This window comes from Emiliania huxleyi, assembly GCF_000372725.1.
Source record: "Emiliania huxleyi CCMP1516 chromosome Unknown EMIHUscaffold_196, whole genome shotgun sequence".
NCBI lineage: Eukaryota > Haptophyta > Isochrysidales > Noelaerhabdaceae > Emiliania > Emiliania huxleyi.
In genome coordinates, this window is record NW_005200631.1 from 171,362 (window position 1) to 188,034 (window position 16,673).

General features: G+C 63.9%; 5 protein-coding genes across 5 annotated transcripts; 2 read left to right on the top strand and 3 right to left on the bottom strand.

Moving 5' to 3' along the window:
* Nucleotides 1-806: 806 nt before the first annotated feature.
* On the top strand, nt 807-2,139 carry EMIHUDRAFT_233731 (hypothetical protein; the record flags this gene model as incomplete). The annotated part of the gene is made up of 2 exons (XM_005782018.1): nt 807-877; nt 2,037-2,139. The coding sequence occupies 2 exons, from the start codon at nt 807-809 to the stop codon at nt 2,137-2,139; spliced, it is 174 nt and encodes a 57-aa protein (XP_005782075.1).
* Nucleotides 2,140-3,056: 917 nt separating this feature from the next.
* Nucleotides 3,057-4,079, bottom strand: EMIHUDRAFT_233732 (hypothetical protein; the record flags this gene model as incomplete). The annotated part of the gene is made up of 1 exon (XM_005782019.1): nt 3,057-4,079. The coding sequence occupies one exon, from the start codon at nt 4,077-4,079 to the stop codon at nt 3,057-3,059; it is 1,023 nt and encodes a 340-aa protein (XP_005782076.1).
* A 1,454-nt stretch (nt 4,080-5,533) lies between these two features.
* On the bottom strand, nt 5,534-7,008 carry EMIHUDRAFT_442728 (hypothetical protein; the record flags this gene model as incomplete). Its single annotated transcript, XM_005782020.1, has 5 exons — nt 6,995-7,008; nt 6,764-6,777; nt 6,177-6,471; nt 5,681-6,097; nt 5,534-5,614 (listed from the first exon to the last, which is right to left on the bottom strand). Coding segments are annotated over exons 3-5 (771 nt in total), but the record flags the coding sequence as incomplete, so codon positions are not given.
* A 4,121-nt stretch (nt 7,009-11,129) lies between these two features.
* EMIHUDRAFT_456754 (hypothetical protein) lies at nt 11,130-14,174 on the bottom strand (the record flags this gene model as incomplete). The annotated part of the gene is made up of 3 exons (XM_005782021.1): nt 11,130-11,382; nt 12,810-13,023; nt 13,673-14,174. 3 exons carry the CDS (start codon nt 14,172-14,174, stop codon nt 11,130-11,132), a joined length of 969 nt encoding a protein of 322 aa, XP_005782078.1.
* A 298-nt stretch (nt 14,175-14,472) lies between these two features.
* EMIHUDRAFT_113675 (hypothetical protein) lies at nt 14,473-16,022 on the top strand (the record flags this gene model as incomplete). Its single annotated transcript, XM_005782022.1, has 3 exons — nt 14,473-15,128; nt 15,262-15,451; nt 15,876-16,022. 3 exons carry the CDS (start codon nt 14,473-14,475, stop codon nt 16,020-16,022), a joined length of 993 nt encoding a protein of 330 aa, XP_005782079.1.
* Nucleotides 16,023-16,673: the final 651 nt, after the last annotated feature.

A 16,673-nucleotide genomic window follows, 5' to 3' on the forward strand; every position in this document is an offset into this window, starting at 1 on the left:
AGCTGTGAGCAGGTGTGGGTCTCCTTCTTCTTCACCAGCTGTGAACAGCGTCTCTTCACACCTGCAGCTGTGAGCAGGTGTGGCTCTCCTTCTTCTTCGCCAGCTGTGAACAGCGTCTCTTCACACCTGCAGCTGTGAGCAGGTGTGGGTCTCCTTCTTCTTCACCAGCTGTGAACAGCGTCTCTTCACACCTGCAGCTGTGAGCAGGTGTGGCTCTCCTTCTTCTTCGCCAGCTGTGAACAGCGTCTCTTCACACCTGCAGCTGTGAGCAGGTGTGGGTCTCCTTCTTCTTCGCGCTGCGAAAGGCGAGGAGATTCTCATTCCTCTCCGTCTTTCTGAGTAGTAGTCTTATGCTTACCATTCTTACTGTTCTTTCTTCAGATGGTGTACGTCGACGGCGTCGGGCTGAGCGAGGGAGGGTTGCTCTCGCTAGAAGCGGAAGACGTGTTCACGTCTCCCAAGTAGCGCCCGGGGGGAGGGAGATATGGGGAGATCGGAGCACATGCTTGCCAGATAATCGGGAGAATGGGGAGATATGGGGAGATCGGAGCACATGCTTGCCAGATACCGGGAGATATGGGGAGATATGGGGAGATATGGGGAGATCGAGAGGAGGCGTGTTCAGCGCTGCTCCGCTGTACTCCGGCTGTACTCCTCGCCGTTGTATTCACGCGCTGCTCCGAGGCACGCTGCACAAGCCCGTCGCCCGTGCCCTGAGGCTGGCGTCTCCTGCTTCTAGGATGCTCTCCCCATATCTCCTCATATCTCCACATATCTCCCTGAGGCTGGCGTCTTCTGCTTCTAGGATGCTCTGGTTCCCGGACTTGACACAACACGACCCGTACTACATGCTCCCCGTCCTCTCGGGCCTCTCTCTGTCTGCCGCCCCTAGAAGCGGAAGATCTCCCCCATATCTCCCCGTATCTCCCCGTATCTCCCCGTATCTCCCCGTATCTCCCCGTATCTCCCCGTATCTCGCCCTATCCGACATGCTCGCCGCCCATTCCGCCGTGTTCTCAGCTGTATTCACATCCCTCGTGTTCACGCGGTGCTCTGAACACTCTGCACGCTTCCGTCTCCCCGCCCTGAGGCGCTGACGCGCCACGGGGGTTCGGCATGGTCTCACTCGCCGACACCGCACCACCCAAGCAGCTGAACCCACACTGGATTCGAGACTCTGGATGTATGGGACGTAGGTTTGGCATGGTCTCTCTCGGCGATGCGGGCCAGGCGGAGATCTCCCCACACCTCCCCACACCTCCCCACATCTCCCCACACCTCGCCCACACCTCCCCACACCTCCCCACACCTCGCCCACACCTCGCCCACACCTCCCCACACCTCCCCACACCTCCCCACACCTCCCCACACCTCCCCACACCTCGCCCACACCTCCCCGCATCTCCCACATCTCCCCACACCTCCCCACATCTCCCCACACCTCCTCATACCTCCCCACACCTCCCCACATCTCCCCACCCCGTCTGGGCCAGGCCGGCGCCAAGCCGGACGCGCAGCAGCAGATGGTCAAGAATGTGATGCGAGGCGCAGCGGTCGTCATCGTCCCCGCCACCGCCTGGTTCGAGTCGGGCGTCTTCATCTATTGGCTCACCGCAGCTGGGCCTGTGAACAGCGTCTCTTCACACCTCTAGCTGTGAACAGGCGTCTTCATCTATTGGCTCACCGCCAACGCGCTCGCCGTCACGCAGACGCTCGCGCACCTAGAAGCGGAGTCTCTCCCCATCTCTCCCCACATCTCCCCACATCTCCCCACATCTCCCCACACCTCCCCCACACCTCCCCCACACCTCCCCACATCTCCCCACACCTCCCCACATCTCCCCAGATCTCCCCAGATCTCCCCAGATCTCCCCAGATCTCGCACCTAGAAGCGGAGTACGCACTCGTGTACTCTCACCAGCGCTCGAGAAGGCACGTGCTCCGCCGTGCTCGTAGCGTATTCCGCTGCGCTCGCACCCCTCGTACTCACGCGGTGCTCTGAACACGCTGCAGTCGACCCGTCCTCCCGCCCCGAGGCTGGCGTATTCCAGCACGCAGGCTCGCGCTGCGCCAGCCCTCGATCCGCTCCTTCGTCGGCATGCCGCCGATGCCGACGGCGGCCTCATCCTCCGCGAGTGAGAGTGGCATGCTCTCGGCCTTTGGCGGCGAGCCGGCGGCGGCGGCGGCGCCCCCCAAGGCCGCGCCGTTGATCCTTGACGAGGCGCTGCTCTCGGCGACGCCGCCCCAGGCATACACACACGCACAAACGCACGCACCCCCCCACCACCCACACACACACACGCACGCACGCACGCACGCACGCACGCACGCACACACGCACACACACACACACACCGCTCACCCACGCGCACTGGGCCTTGCACTTTGAATGCCGTGGGGCTCCTGTCGTCTAGACGTGGAGACGCGAGGGTCGCTTGGCCCTTGCCCCACCACCTTGTGTGTGTGTGGAGAAGTTTACCTGACCTTACGCCCCAGGCGGGCAGGCCGCGCGGCAAGACGGCGGGAGGGCGGGGGAAGAAGCGGAGCAAGCGATGAGCGGGCGGCGTCAGGTGCGGCGGCGGCGGCGGCGCGGCGGTGTGGCTGCGGCATTGGCGGCTGTCGGGGCGGTGGCTGTCCGTGGGGCGTGTATCCTGCACGGCACGCCCATGTAAGCAAGGCGGCTCAGGACTCTAGCGCAAGCCTCCCGAGAGCGCAGGCCAGCGTCTCTGGGTAAGGTAAGGTAAGGTAAAGTAAACTTCTCCACACACACAAGTTGATCACAAGGAAGTGGGGCTAGCTAGGGGGGCGACCCTCGCGTCTCCACGTCCGATGGACGACAGGAGAGCGAGGACCCGAGGTCTATCTCCCCCCCGCCCCCGTCCCGGCTCCCGCCACGAACCTCAGGAGTCCTCGGCGGCATTTTTTCTCTGTCGCAAAAGGGCAAAGGCCCTTTTGGGCTAGTGCTAGTCCCCCATCGGACGACCCCGGCTAGGGTTAGCCGACATATGCCAGACATATACTAGCCACAGCTGCTGTACAGTGAATAAAAGCGTCACCTAATAGCCGCAAGAGTACTGCGACGATCGGAAGGCGAGCTCTTCACGCGGCGACATGAAGCCTGGGCTACCCTTCCCCGCGCCAATAGACGCGACGAGAAAGATGGCGCCCCAGGCGCCGCGGTGCGCATGCATGTTAGGCCATGACGAACCTGAGGGGAACTTGCAGGGACCCGCCAAGCAGATGAACTCGACATCGTAGCGCTTTGCCATCTCCGCGTGGGCCAACCCCTCGCCGACCTCAAGAGCTGATATCCAGCGGCTTTTGGCGACGCAAGGGACCACCCACCAATCGTCATAGCCTATGAGAGTGCCACTGACGATCAGCCGGTTGCGAAACATGAAGTCCAAAGCCTGCACAGACGATACGTACAGATCGCAGTCGATCTCCACAAACGTTGCTCGCCTCATGTCAAACTGCGCGATGATGCCGGTAGTCAGCGAATCATTGTAGAAGCCTGGGATAAGCTCGAGCGAGACCTTGAACGGAATACCAGAGGAGCGCCGGTCGTCCTCGTTGAAGTATCTGCGCGCAATCTCGCGAGGCCCTTGTTGTGTATTACGATAGCTGCCTCTGCGCCATCCCGCAAGCTTCTCGTCGCGATTCGTCTCCGGCAAGCCCGCAAAGGAGTCGAATCCATACCACTTCTCGGGTGGCGAGCGCAACGGCGGAGCTACGGAGGTGCCCTTTCTCGCCCCCCAGGTTCGCACCTCGTTGCGGAGCAGGATGTCTCGCCAGCTCAGGAGGGACCTCCCAGCTGCAACCCCGAAGATGTAGACGTCCCCATCCACGAGCAGCGATGCGTCATCAAGTGTCCTGGAGATGGGCAACAAGAGGTCCCGCCAGTTCCCACCGCCCCGCTTTGGCCATGCTTTTGGCGCTGTCACTCCAGCGACGAGCGACGTCGTGTTGCAGCACAGATGGCAGCAAGAGAGAAGCGCCGCTGCCCGTTGCCTCACCTGGTTGGCGAGTCCGCTTTCGTCAATGCTCGATCCACTAGCGAGGAGGAGCGCGAGGAACATGACACAGGTGGGAACAGCCCTCGACGCCAAACTGTACGAGGACAAGAAGAATTCAACGAAGGAACTCTCTCTCGCAGCAGGACAAGAAGAATTCTAACCGGCTTCGCTGTGAAGAGCTGGGGCGCGCCACCCAAGAGCCTAGGTAGGTGCGGATCGGCAAGAGCGCAATCGATCTTTTTGCCCTCTGTCACCTTGGCGCTTGGGTTGTAAGAACTTGAAACACACCACGCAGGGGCACAGCAAGCACGGATAGCCGTTAGGTAGGTAGGTAGTAAGGTGAAGAACAGCCAGGCTCGGACTGGACACCAACGCGGTATGGGTGGACGCTGGACAGATGATGACGACACGCACGAGCGACACACAGACACAAACAGGCTCACAAGACACACAGCCAGCTGGCTGCCACACACCCTGAGTTGGCGCACACATAACTCAAGGCCACATCCTCCCTGTCGCCCCCCCCAGCACTCCACGGTGCCAAGGAGTACTAACAAGGGCACAACAAACAACAGACGACAGGAAGTGATATGCGAGGAGAGTGCCAGGAGAGAATGCTGCGGCGCGCTCACCACCCCTTCCGGCGTGTTGGAAACGGTCTTGGCCGGCTTTTCGACCTCCTTGGCAGCCTCCTCGGCGACGGCCTCCTCGGCGACGGCCTCCTCGGCGACGGGCGCCTCCTGGGAGGCGGACACCTCGGCGGCGGCGGGCTTGATGGTCGCCTCCTCGGTGGCGGACTCCTCGGCGACGGCGGGCTCCTCGAAGGCGGCCTCCTCGGCGACGGCGGCCTCCTCGGTGGCGACGGACTTGGTGGAGGACTCCTCGGCGACGACGGCCTCCTCGGAGGCGGCCTCCTCGGCGGCGGGGGCCTCCTCGGTGGCGGCGGACTTGGTGGCGGCCTCCTCGGCGGCGCACTCCTCGGCGGCGGTCTCCTCGGCGGCGGCGGACTTGGCGGCGGCCTCCTCGGTGGCGGCCTCCTCGGTGGCGGCCTCCTCCTTCACGGCCACCTTCTTGCGCGCCACCTTCTTGCGCGCCAGCAGCCCGCGCGAGACGCGCTGCATGATCTTCGCAGCGCGCGGCTCCGCCAACCCGATCTCGACGCTGGTCAGAAACACCGGCTTGGAGGCGTAGAAGCTGTCCTCCACGACCATTGACCGGTCGGCCCACTCCTGCGGGGAACACGGGAGAGAGATTAATACGGGTGGGTGGAAGGCTAGGAGTGCCAGGAGAGAACGCTGCGGCGCGCTCACCGTTGGGTCGGGCGTGTTGGAAACGGTCTTGGCCGGCTTCTCGACCTCCTTGGCAGCCTCCTCGGCGACGGCCTCCTCGGCGACGGGCGCCTCCTCGGCGACTGCCTCCGCGGCGGCGGACACCTCGGCGGCGGCGGACTTGATGGTCGCCTCCTCGGTGGCGGACTCCTCGGCGACGACGGCCTCCTCGGAGGTGGCCTCCTCGGTGGCGACGACGGCCTCCTCGGAGGTGGCCTCCTCGGTGGCGACCTCCTCCTTCACGACATCGTCGTTCTTGATGCCGAGCGCCTGGGTGAGGGAGAATGCGCACGTGTTCGGAGAGACCGGAGGGACGATGACGATCCTGGCGTGCACCTCGGCTATGATGAGGCGCGAAGGCGGCGACGACCACGCCAGAATGAGGGAGGCGAAGGCCTCGGACTCTCTCGCCATGGCCACAAGCCCCGCCAAAACCCGCTTGATCTGCTTGCGGCGGTTTTTCTTCCTCCACGACTTCGACTCGTCGTCCTCCACCTCAATGTGCCGCTTGTCGGGCGGGTTGGAAACGGTCTTGGCCGGTGCCGGCTTCTCGATCTCCTTGGCAGCCTCCTCGGCGACGGCCTCCTCGGCGACGGGCGCCTCCTCGGCGACGGGCGCCGCGGCGGCGGACACCGCGGACTTGATGGCCGCCTCCTCGGTGGCGAACTCCTCGGCGACGACGGCCTCCTCGGAGGCAGCCTCCTGAGTGGCGGCCTCCTCCTTCACAACGACGTCGTTGTTGACGCCGCACGCCTGCGCGAGGGAGAAACGTAAATGTTTGGAGACGGGGACACCGCAGGGACAATGCCGATCCTGGCGTAAAAGTGCGCACCTCAGCTCCGAGCGAAGGCGGCAGCGGCAGGCTCGCGCGGCGGCGCTGATACCACTCCTCATACTCCGCACGGGAAGCGAAGTAGCCACCGACCTTGACGGAAGCCGTTGGCCCGAGCTCGGTCTGAACCTGGGCCCCCTCCGCGAAACAAAAGCTGATTGGCACCTTTGCGAGGCTCCGATGGAACACGTGGGGGTTGTCGAACCAGACGCCCTTTGTTGATCTCACAACCAAGAAAGCCGACTCGCCCTCGCCCTCATCGAAGTCGACCATGTAGCGCCTCTCGACGCGCGTCCTGCAGAGCAGAGAGAATGGGGGCCGCCCGTGAGAGGGGTGTGCATGTGCATGCTGAATGGGAAGAGAGAGGGAGCCGGAGAGAGGAGAGCCGCGCCTACGGGCAGCACGTCGCGGCGTGAGCGTCGAGACGAAGCCGCCGACACGCTCTCTCGCGTCCTCGGCGCTCGGACTGGAGCCGGGCGGCGATTGGCGAGCAAGCGAGCGGGTCGCTCTCTTGCCAGAAGAGAGGGAGGGCGGTCGCGCGGGACAAGGGTGGGGAATGGGCAGCAGCGGACGCGTCTCGCGGCTTCCTCGATGGCAGCGGCTGTACGTGCGAGAGGGAGTGGGCAGGCGGTGAGGCCGAGGGGGGTACAGACGCTCGCGCGACGAGCGCGGGCGCATCGCATGGTGGGGGTGGTGAGGGGGCGGCGGGTTCCGTGAGCAATAGACGTCGCGGGGGTCTAGGCGTGCAGCTCGCGGCGGCATAGTCGGGCGCAATGCGGCGCGGCAAGCGCGAGCGGACGAGGAAAGTGCTGGCTTGCCTTACGACTCGCTCCGCGTAGAGTGTGATCCCGTTGACGTGCAGATCTTCAGTCACCGTTCACAGTTGTGCGGTGAATGGCGCCTCCTTGTGGATGTCAGGCAAAGGCCGTCGGGACGTGGGGTACTATTTTCAATCAAAAAGAGCGCCTTCAGCGCTACTCTATCGAGGTCTCGCGGAGGGGCAATTTTTCGTTTTTCACCGACGTGGTTCCATCAATCACGCCTGGTTTAGCCCAGGCTTGATGTCTGTTCTGCATATGTGCAGTTGGGAGTTGCCCGAGCTGCTGTGTGCTGACTTTCGGGAAGGGGGTCGGCGAGATCCTCTGGGACGCGGCGAACGTGCTGCAGAACAAGCTGACGCGGGCCCAGTACCTCGATGAGGTGACTTGGACCACCAAGAGCTGGCTGGGGCTGCAGAAGCAGCGCATCTCAGTCGTTCTCACACGGCCATCGCAGAGCAGATTGTGAATGAGCTTGCCAACGGCGAGGGCGGTCGAGTACACGGAGCTAAGTGCCTCGCCGTCCTCGCCGGAGTCGCTTAGGCGGCTCCAGTAAAGAAAGAAAGAAAACAGACAATCCAAGGGAGGGATGGGAGGACGGCACGCCGCCACCACACAGGGATTTTAAGGAGAGGGGTGTGATGCGCTAGCCGTCGCCCACCCTAGGGAGTCTGCCTCTTCCTATCTCTCTTCGCAGTCTCTCGCCGCTTCTCGCTGCAACCTTCATGCCACCTCGCGGCCGTCCCACTCTCGTCGTTCTCTCCCTTGTCACTTCCTCCTCTGTCGCGTCATTCTCTTCTGCCTCGTCCTGCGGCGCCGCCGCCGGTCGGTCCCTTGTTCTCGCGGCTTCTTTCGCGGGCCCGGGGCTACAATTCTTTTCGGCCACACAACTCTGCGGCGTTTTGCTGCCGCACCTCCTGGGGCGGGGCCTCGGGGGGTGCCCCCTGCCTCTGCGGCCATTCCAGCCGTGGCTCCACGCGTCGGCCGTCCACCCCGCTCGTGAGGGGGGGCCTAGCTCTCGTCTCCCCTCGGGGAGGGGGGGGGGCAGGGCCCGGATTCGTCGACGGCCCCGCCTCTCCCCCCCCCCCTCTCCGCATCAGGCCGTAGACTGCCCAGTAGTCGCGTCGCCTCCCCCCTCGCCTGGTCCTTCTCGATTCGGTCCCGCACCGCCCGGATATCAAAGGCTTGGGCTAAAATTCTTTTCGGCCTACAACTCTGCGCGTTTTGCTCACTCAGCCCCGATGGCAGCGCACCTGCTCGAGATCGACGCGTCCGAGTTGCCGATCCGGCCCTCGCCTCTGCTGCCGCAGCAGAGCGCCGCACACGCGCCTGGTCTCTGCCCTCCTGAAACGAGAGCCATACGCACGGCTGTGGCTCTGCGCTCGCGTCTGAGAGGTAGCGCGCGCCCTTCCTGAGCAGGCGCAGCTGAATCCGCAGACGCTCTCCTTCCAGGACTTCGGCTCGAACGTCCCCTACCGCCGCGCGCGCGCCTGCGGTGCGCGCCAGGGCGCCAGCCGCCACGCTGCAGGTGCAGCGCTCGGCGCTGCCGGCCCGCCGCGCGCCACCCGGTTGGAGGGCATGTGTTTGAGTATTTTACAACAAGAAAACACGCGCTCTCTCGCCGCACCGTCTCTCGGGTCTCTCCACTCTCGCGCGCTTGCTGGGTTGCTCTCACCTCTGGAGTGTGGAGACCTCTCTCGCCGCACCGTGCGGCTCCCGCACACACGCCACGGCTCACGCTCTCCAGTGATAACAGTGGCAGCGGCGCAGCGCGCGCGCGGCGCGCGCGACGGAGGGGCGGAGCAGCGACCGCTGGCGCGGTGTCGCTGCTCCGTCTGTCAGCCAGAGACGCGCGCTCTGCCGCTCCACGCCCGGCTGCTCCCTTGCCCCGTCACCCGCCGCGCCCTCGCCCGGCCGCCTCACCGCGCACGGAGCGCTCGGCTGCTCGCCGCCGCCGCCGCGCGTCCCGCGCCGCCACGCTTGCCCCCACCTTGCCTGACGCGCGAGGAGAGGTAGGAGGTGCTTGCCGCGGCCGGGCGGCGCAGCGGCTGTGGAGGTGTGCAGGCGTCGCGGCGATCGCGCAGGTGAGTCGGGGCAGCGCCACCTGACTCGAGAGCAGACAGGTCAGCAAGAGGCCGCGGGCCGAGGATGGCCATAATGGACGTGTGGCTGTCTGGCGAAAACTCGCTCTCGAGAGCCGCGAGAGGGCGGCGCTCTGCAGTGAGCGGTTCCGCCCGATGAGTGTGTACAGTGCGAGGCGTGGCGATAGAAATCGGGGCGTCGGCATCCAGCAGCCGATTTCTGTTTCGGCGAGGGAAATCGGGCGAGCCAGCAGCCGATTTCTATAAGCGATTTCTGCCAAAATTTTCTTCGGCGCTGCGCGCCGGTCACTATACGGTCTAGATACTAGTACACTAAAAGGTTGCCCTGAGATACGAATTCAATCCTCCCGCTTAACCGTCCCTGAACCCACTAAATTGCGTCTGTACCCACGCGGCAAACATTCATTCATTTCGTGTGTGCGTGCTCGCTCGTGCGAGAGATTTTTAGAAGCCAACAAGATTCTTCTCGTGCGCCGAACCAAGTTCTGCTTCAACAAACCCGTCGAGAGGCCACGTCACGCCGGTGTCCCCTTTTTCTGCATCTTTGTGGGTGTGGCAGCCCACTTTGCCAGTCCCTAGAGGTGTCTTTGACATTTGACTTCGATGTCTGGTGGGGGACGATTTATGTCTGGTGAATGGTCTACCGTCTACCCGGTCTACCGGTAGACGGTAGACGGGCCACCCCTCAGGGCTGGCTGCTCATAACACCTCATAACACCTCATAACACCTCCATCGCTGTTGTGGCTGTTATGCCCACCCTACCATAACACCTCATAACACCTCATAACACCTCATAGCACTCATAATACCTCCCACTGGTTGTTATGACAGCCAGCATTAACAACCTCATAACAGCGCTGTTATGACTCGGCCAAAACCTCATAACACCTCCCACTTTTTAGAAACCTCGAGACATGTAGTGGAAAAAGGAAAGAAAAAGGACGTGAGTTAAATTGCGGGAAAGACATACAAATTAAAAACGTAGGGAAGCGTGCAGAGCTGCAGAGAGTACGAGTTAGAAACGGGAAGCAAATTGCGTGAGGGGGGGGGGGGGGCTGGTCTTGATTGAGCAATCTGAAGCCATCGCTCAGCCTCAGGAGGCAGGTATGTGTTATTGAATTTAACTTGAGGGCAAAAGAGAAAATATTTGGCGATCGATGCCGAACCTACCTCGCGCGCGGCAGCGCGCGAAGCGGAAATTCCAGCGGCGAGCAGTCCGGCGTGGCCTCTCGGGCCATAACACCGTGGACCCGGGACGGCCCTCCCATAGCAGCCCATATGAGATAGGCCCCATAACACCCATAACACCCATAACATGTTATGGGCTGCTATGTCCCGAGAGCCATAACACCATAACAATAACTGCGCCTGGGGACAAAAATGTATCGATCACACACCAAGTGCGTATATCACCTCAAGCCAATGTACGCGGCCACACGTGTAGGCGCGTTTCTTAGCTAAAACGAGCGCCTGCACGAGTAGACGCTTATATTCGAGCTCGCCAAATGCGCATCTGCACGTGGAGGCGCTCATGTTAGCTAGGGCTCGCACCTGCACGTGTGGGCGCGTATCTGACACAAGCACCTACACGTGTGGGCGCGAGCCTTGGCTAAGATGCGCGCCTGGCCGCCGAGTACGATAGTTGCGAGGGAGCGAGTGACGGATAAAGTCGTGTGAAAGAGCTGTGAAAGCGAAAGTAGTGAAATTAAATGCCCGCGTACGTTCCGGCGCGCCTTTTGAATACAGTAGCTCCTGGGAGACCTCTCTGTGAATTCATGTGTATTTGTATTCAACACGTAGGGTAAAGCTATCTCGGCTCTGTTCGTACTTCGAGCGAGCTTTCAGCTCACTTTGACGACGCTAGGGAAAAATCGAATCGAGTCCGAGATGCAGTGAGGCGGATCCTTCACTGTACGGCTTTATCTCATTTTACAAATTGGAACTCCCTCATCCGTCTCCGTCTTCTCACAGCGCTCTCGTCGGGCGTTCGTAACGTAATCAACAGCGACTGTCCGGTCCGGTCGTTCCTTCATCAGCGCCGACGAGTGGGCTCCATTTGGTGCCACCGCCCATAGCTGTCCGCATCGGGCGCCACGGCCGGCTGCCCGCGCCATGTCAGCGCGCCGCTCGCGTGAAGGCGGCCGAGCCACGCCCACTCCTGCACCACATCGTGGTACGCCGCTGTCTCCGCAAAATAGTCCGCTTTGCCGTACTGCTGCCTGCCGTCGCGGCTCTCGAGGCGGGCGAGCTTGCCCGACGCCACCTGCAGGAAGGTTGCGAGAAGGCTGAAAGACGGGTCCGAGAAGGCTGAAAGACAGTTGCGAGTTCCGAGAAGACTCCGGCGTGCGTCGAGTCCTGCGGCTCTCCGTGTGTACGTGGAGCTGTGGAGTTGTGGCCCGACAGTACCACGCATCGCCGCAATGGTCTGCTCTATCCGCCGCCACCTCAGCGCAGTGGCGGGCGCGCGCAGCGAGACCGATCGGCTCTCCGAGCCTACGTACCATACCTCCAGAGTGTCGAATCCAGTGTGGGGAGAGAGCCGACCGAACCTACGCGCTGAATACGCCAACCTCGGGGCGGGAAGGCGGTATTGAAGAGGACCGCGTGAAGACGAGGGAGGTGAATACAGCTGAACACAGCGGGAGCTCGTTAAGCCGCAGTTGGAATACAAGAATACGTATTCTGCTTCTACGTCTCCGATCCGTGGCGAGTACTTTTGGCAAAGCGAGCCAACCTAAGGCCAGGTCAGGTCAGGTAAACTTCTCCACACACACGAGGTGGTGGGGCAAGGGCCAGGCTAGCCCCTCGCGACTCCATGTCTAAGACAGGAGCCCCACGGCATTCAAAGTGCAAGGCCCAGTGCGCGTGGGTGAGCGGTGTGTGCGCGCGCGTGTGTGTGTGTGTGTGTGTGTGTGCGTGTGTGTGTGTGTGTGTGTGTGTGTGTGTGTGTGTGTGTGTGTGAATACTTTATGCAGAGCGAGCCAGCCTCGCAGGCGAGCGCGTCGCGGCAGGCTGCTGTGCGGTCGCGCCGCTTGGACGCGAGGCACGCCGCGTCTGTACGAGCACATGCCGGCGCGCCCGCCTTGCAAGAGAGGGTGGGGGTGGCGACGGTGATGGCGGCGTCGGGGGCGGCGAAGAGGGTGGGGGGCGACGGGGGCGGTGGGGCAAGGGCCAGGCAAGGCCCTCGCGTCTCCACGTCTAGACGACGGGAGCCCCACGGCATTCAAAGTGCAAGGCCCGGTGCGCGCGGGTGAGCGGTGTGTGTGTGTGGGGGGGGGGCGTGCGTGCGTGTGTGTGTGTGTGTGTGTGTGCGTGTGTGTGTGTGTGTGTGTGCGTGCGTGCGTGTGTGTGTGTGTGTGTGTGTGCGTGCGTGCGTGCGTGCGTGCGTGCGTGCGTGCGTGCGTGCGTGCGTGTGTGTGTGTGTGCGTGCGTGCGTGCGTGTGTGTGTGTGTGTGTGTGTGTGTGTGCGTGCGTGCGTGCGTGCGTGCGTGCGTGCGTGCGTGCGTGCGTGCGTGCGTGCGTGCGTGCGTGCGTGCGTGCGTGTGTGTGTGTGTGCGTGCGTGCGTGCGTGTGTGTGTGTGTGTGTGTGTGTGTGTGCGTGCGTGCGTGCGTGCGTGCGTGCGTGCGTGCGTGCGTGCGTGCGTGCGTGTGCGTGCGTGCGTGCGTGCGTGCGTGCGTGCGTGCGTGCGTGTGTGTGTGTCTGTCACGTCACTGCATCCTCTGCGCCTCGTTGGACCCGAACCCGTACACGGTGACTCGGCGGCAGTTGTCGATGGCGTAGAGCACCGCCATCGCACCTGTCGACGGGTAGCAGCCGACGCGGGCGCAGCGCGTGTGGTTCACGTGAATCAGCCGCTGCGCGCGCCGCCACGCTGACGGGTGGAATCGCGGGTCGGCGTCAGTGGCGATGCTGCGCCAGCAGTAGCCTGCGAGAAGGAGGACGCCGGCAGGAGGGCGGGAAGACGGTCTTGGGAAGAGGACTCGGAGCACCGCGTGAGGACGAGGGGCTGCGAAGTTGCGAACACCGCCAGAGAATACGGCCGGATTCGTTCGAGTACTGCTCTCGAGCGCGGGTTGGGAGACGAGAGTCCGTGGAGTCCGTCTTTCGTCTTCTAGGAGCCGCCGCCGCGCCACTTGGTCGGCGGGCAGTAGATCAGGAACCCGTCCTCGGCCGCCCACTCCGCCTAGGAACGAGTCGGGGGTGGGTGCTCCTCATCGACGAGCAGGCGGAGGCAGCACTGGCGGGCACGGGGAGATACGGGGAGATATGGGGAGATACGGGGAGATATGGGGAGATATGGCGGGCACTGCGCTGCGGGCCTGCGCGTAGCGCTTCTCTCGCGGAAGCGGGACGAAGCCCCACACGCGCAGGTCGGTGCGCGTGCCCACGTGCGCCTCGTACCCACGAAGCGGCGCCTGGTGGTGGTGGTGGTGGTGGTGAGTGTGGTGGTGGTGGTGGCGGTGGCGGCGGCGGTGGTGGTGGCGGCGGCGGCGGTGGGGGGGGTGGTGTGGTGGTGGTGATGGTGGTGCAAGTGGTGCAAGTGGTGCAAGTGGTGCAAGTGGTGGCGGTGGCACACGCCTGGTTGGCCCGGATGACGAGCGCGTGCGAGTCGATCTCAGAGCCGAGACGCCGGGCCAGCAGCGCCGCCGACGAGCCGACGACGGCGCACGAGGCGTGAGGCCTGTCCGTGGTCCAGACTCCTCGCAGGCGCGCGCGCGTGAGGCGCTGCCACTCGCGCACCTCGCTCGTGTTTGAGAATCGCGGCGTCGTCTCGCTCGCGACGAGGCGGTCGGCGTCCGCCGTGTGAAAGTAGGGCGAGAGCGAGCGGAAGTCATCCGCGGTGAGCTGGAGCGGAGTGTGGGCCCGACGAGCGCCCGAGCAGCGGCACGAGTACTTCGCCGCACCAGGAGGGAAGCCGCATCGGAAGGGCACGCCGTTCGGACCGCAGCGGAAGCGGCCGCGGCAGTTGGCGACCCAAATGGAAGAGGCGCCCGTGCAGCCAAAGGTCTTGCCGAGGGTGCAACGTGCGAAGGAGTTCTGCTGGAGGAGCTCGACCTGGCACGGTGTTGAGGCCATGCTCGAGGACGTCGTCGCGCACCCGGGGCCGCAGGCGAGTCCACGACGAAGCCACAGGAGGCCAAAACAGCGGTAAACCTCGCGGTGAGGTGTGAACACAAAAGACCACAGATCCTCTCTACTCAGCTGCTCCGCGTACGGTACTCGTAAGTAAAAGGCAAAGAATCTGCGACTACAGTGGAGGCCCCACCCAGGGTGCCCTCTCCAAAGACCCATTTGGGTAGCTCTTTCGAGGACTCGCCGGGGCTCTGCTCCAAAGAAAACCCGTGGCGAGAAAAAAGAAAGCAGGGCACCGGCCATGGAGGCACTGAGTCCCACGGCGCGGGCTCGCCGGGAGAGCCTCTTCGCCAGCCACGCGGCGGGCGGCTGGTGGCTCATGCCTCCCGCGCCGGACGGACACTGCTTCGTGGAAGGCCACGACCCGTTCAGCTTTGCGGCGCCGGCGGTCGGCCTCATGCTCGCCTTCGCGGTGGCGCGGCGCATGCTCGGCCGCGCGGGCGTGGCGGTAGGCAGGGCCGTGCGCGGCCAAGGCGCCGACCAGGTCGACTGGAGCCGCTTCGGTGATGTGTCGTACTTCACCGTCTGCCACCTCGCGCTCAGCGCGCTCTTCGTCGGCGCGATCGGCGGCGAGGCGCTGGGCTGGATGGCCGACACGGGCGTGCTGTGGGAGTACGAGCAGCCTCGCCTCTCCGCCGGGCTGTACGGGTACTACGTGATCGAGCTCGCCTTCACGGGCGAGTCGTGCGTCCACATGCTCCTCTCCCTTGCGGCTGACAGCTCGAGCCGTGACGTTCCCATGCTGATTCATCACGCCGCCACCCTGCTGGTCATGCTCGCCGCGCTGCGCGCGGGGTTTGTGCGCGTCGGCGCCGCCGTCCTCTTCATCCACGACGCGACCGACCTGCCCATCGACGCGACTCGCCTGTGCCAGTCCCTCGGCTGGACGCGCAGCCTGTGCGCCTAGAAGCGTGAATGCGGATTCCTGTCTCCCAAAGCGCTCTAGAGGACACGCGCGCTCCGCTGCACTCCGGTGTGTTCCGCTGTATTGACTGTATTCGCACCCCTCGTATCCACGCGGAGCTCTGAGTACGCTGCACAACACCGTCCTCCCGCCCCGAGGCTGGCGTATTCACAATGCAGGCCTGTACGCTTCCGTCCTCGCCACGCTGGCCTCGTGGGCGGCGCTGCGGCTGTACGCCTTCCCGCGCTACGTCGTCGCGTCCGCGCTGCTCGACACAACGCACTACCTCGAGGTGTTCGACTTCGTCGGCCTCAAAGTGAGCGGCGCCTCTCGGCTCCTCTAAGCTCCTCTCGGCACCTCTCGCCACCTCTCGGCACCTCTCGGCACCTCTCGGCACCTCTCGGCACCTCTCGGCGCCTCTCGGCTCCTCTCGGCTCCTCTCGGCTCCTCTCGGCACCTCTCGGCTCCTCTCGGCTCCTCTCGGCTCCTCTCGGCTCCTCTCGGCTCCTCTCGGCTCCTCTCGGCTCCTCTCGGCTCCTCTCGGCTCCTCTCGGCACCTCTCGGCACCTCTCGGCTCCTCTCGGCTCCTCTCGGCTCCTCTCGGCTCCTCTCGGCTCCTCTCGGCTCCTCTCGGCACCTCTCGGCACCTCTCGGCTCCTCTCGCCACCTCTCGGCTCCTCTCGGCTCCTCTCGGCCCCTCTCGGCTCATCTCGGCACCTCTCGGCTCCTCTTGCGTCCAGGTGATCGGCGTCGCGTACACGCTCTACGTGCTGCCGCTCCTCTTCCTCGTGGCGCTGCACTACTACTGGTTCGGGCTGATTGTGCTCAAGGCGGGGCGCCAGCTCGGGCTGCTGCCTTCTGGGGAGAAGAAGCGAAAGGCGGCGTGACACGCCGCAGCTGCGCGAGCGCACCCTCGCCCAGGACAGCCACCAGGGAGGGGTAGTTTGGCGTGACCTTTTGTTCATCTCAAAACTTTCTGGTAGAGCCGGTACATACCTTCACCTCCTGGTCGCTGCTCTGTCGTGCGTCCACCACCGTTTTAGATCATACATTTGTCCACCACGTTTATCACGCCATCACAACGGTCTCTTGATTCGTCGCCCTCGTCACTGTGATGCTCTCACACCCCGCCGCACACCGCGCGGGCTGATCGACTCCAACAAGCTCCTCTATTCGTGCAGCTGAGCCACTAAACTGCCCGCCGTGCAGAGCCCCCCATACCTCATTGCCCCAGCGCCCACGCCTCGATCTTCTTCGGCAGCAGCTGGTCCGACAGGTCCTCCCCGTGGCCAAGGCAGCCGCTTTCCCCCTTGCCCCAGGTGAACACGGCGCCGTCGGCGGTGCTGGCGAGGCTGTGCCGGCCTCCAGCCGACAGGGTGACGACGCGCCTCCCCGCCAACGCCTCGATCTTTTTGGGCAGTAACTGGTTCTGCCCGTCGCCGTGGCCCAGCCGGCCTGAGTCTCCACCGCCCCAGCTCCAGACACTGCCATCGGCGGTGAGGGCGAGGCTGTGGAACTCCCCAGCCGACGCAGCGACG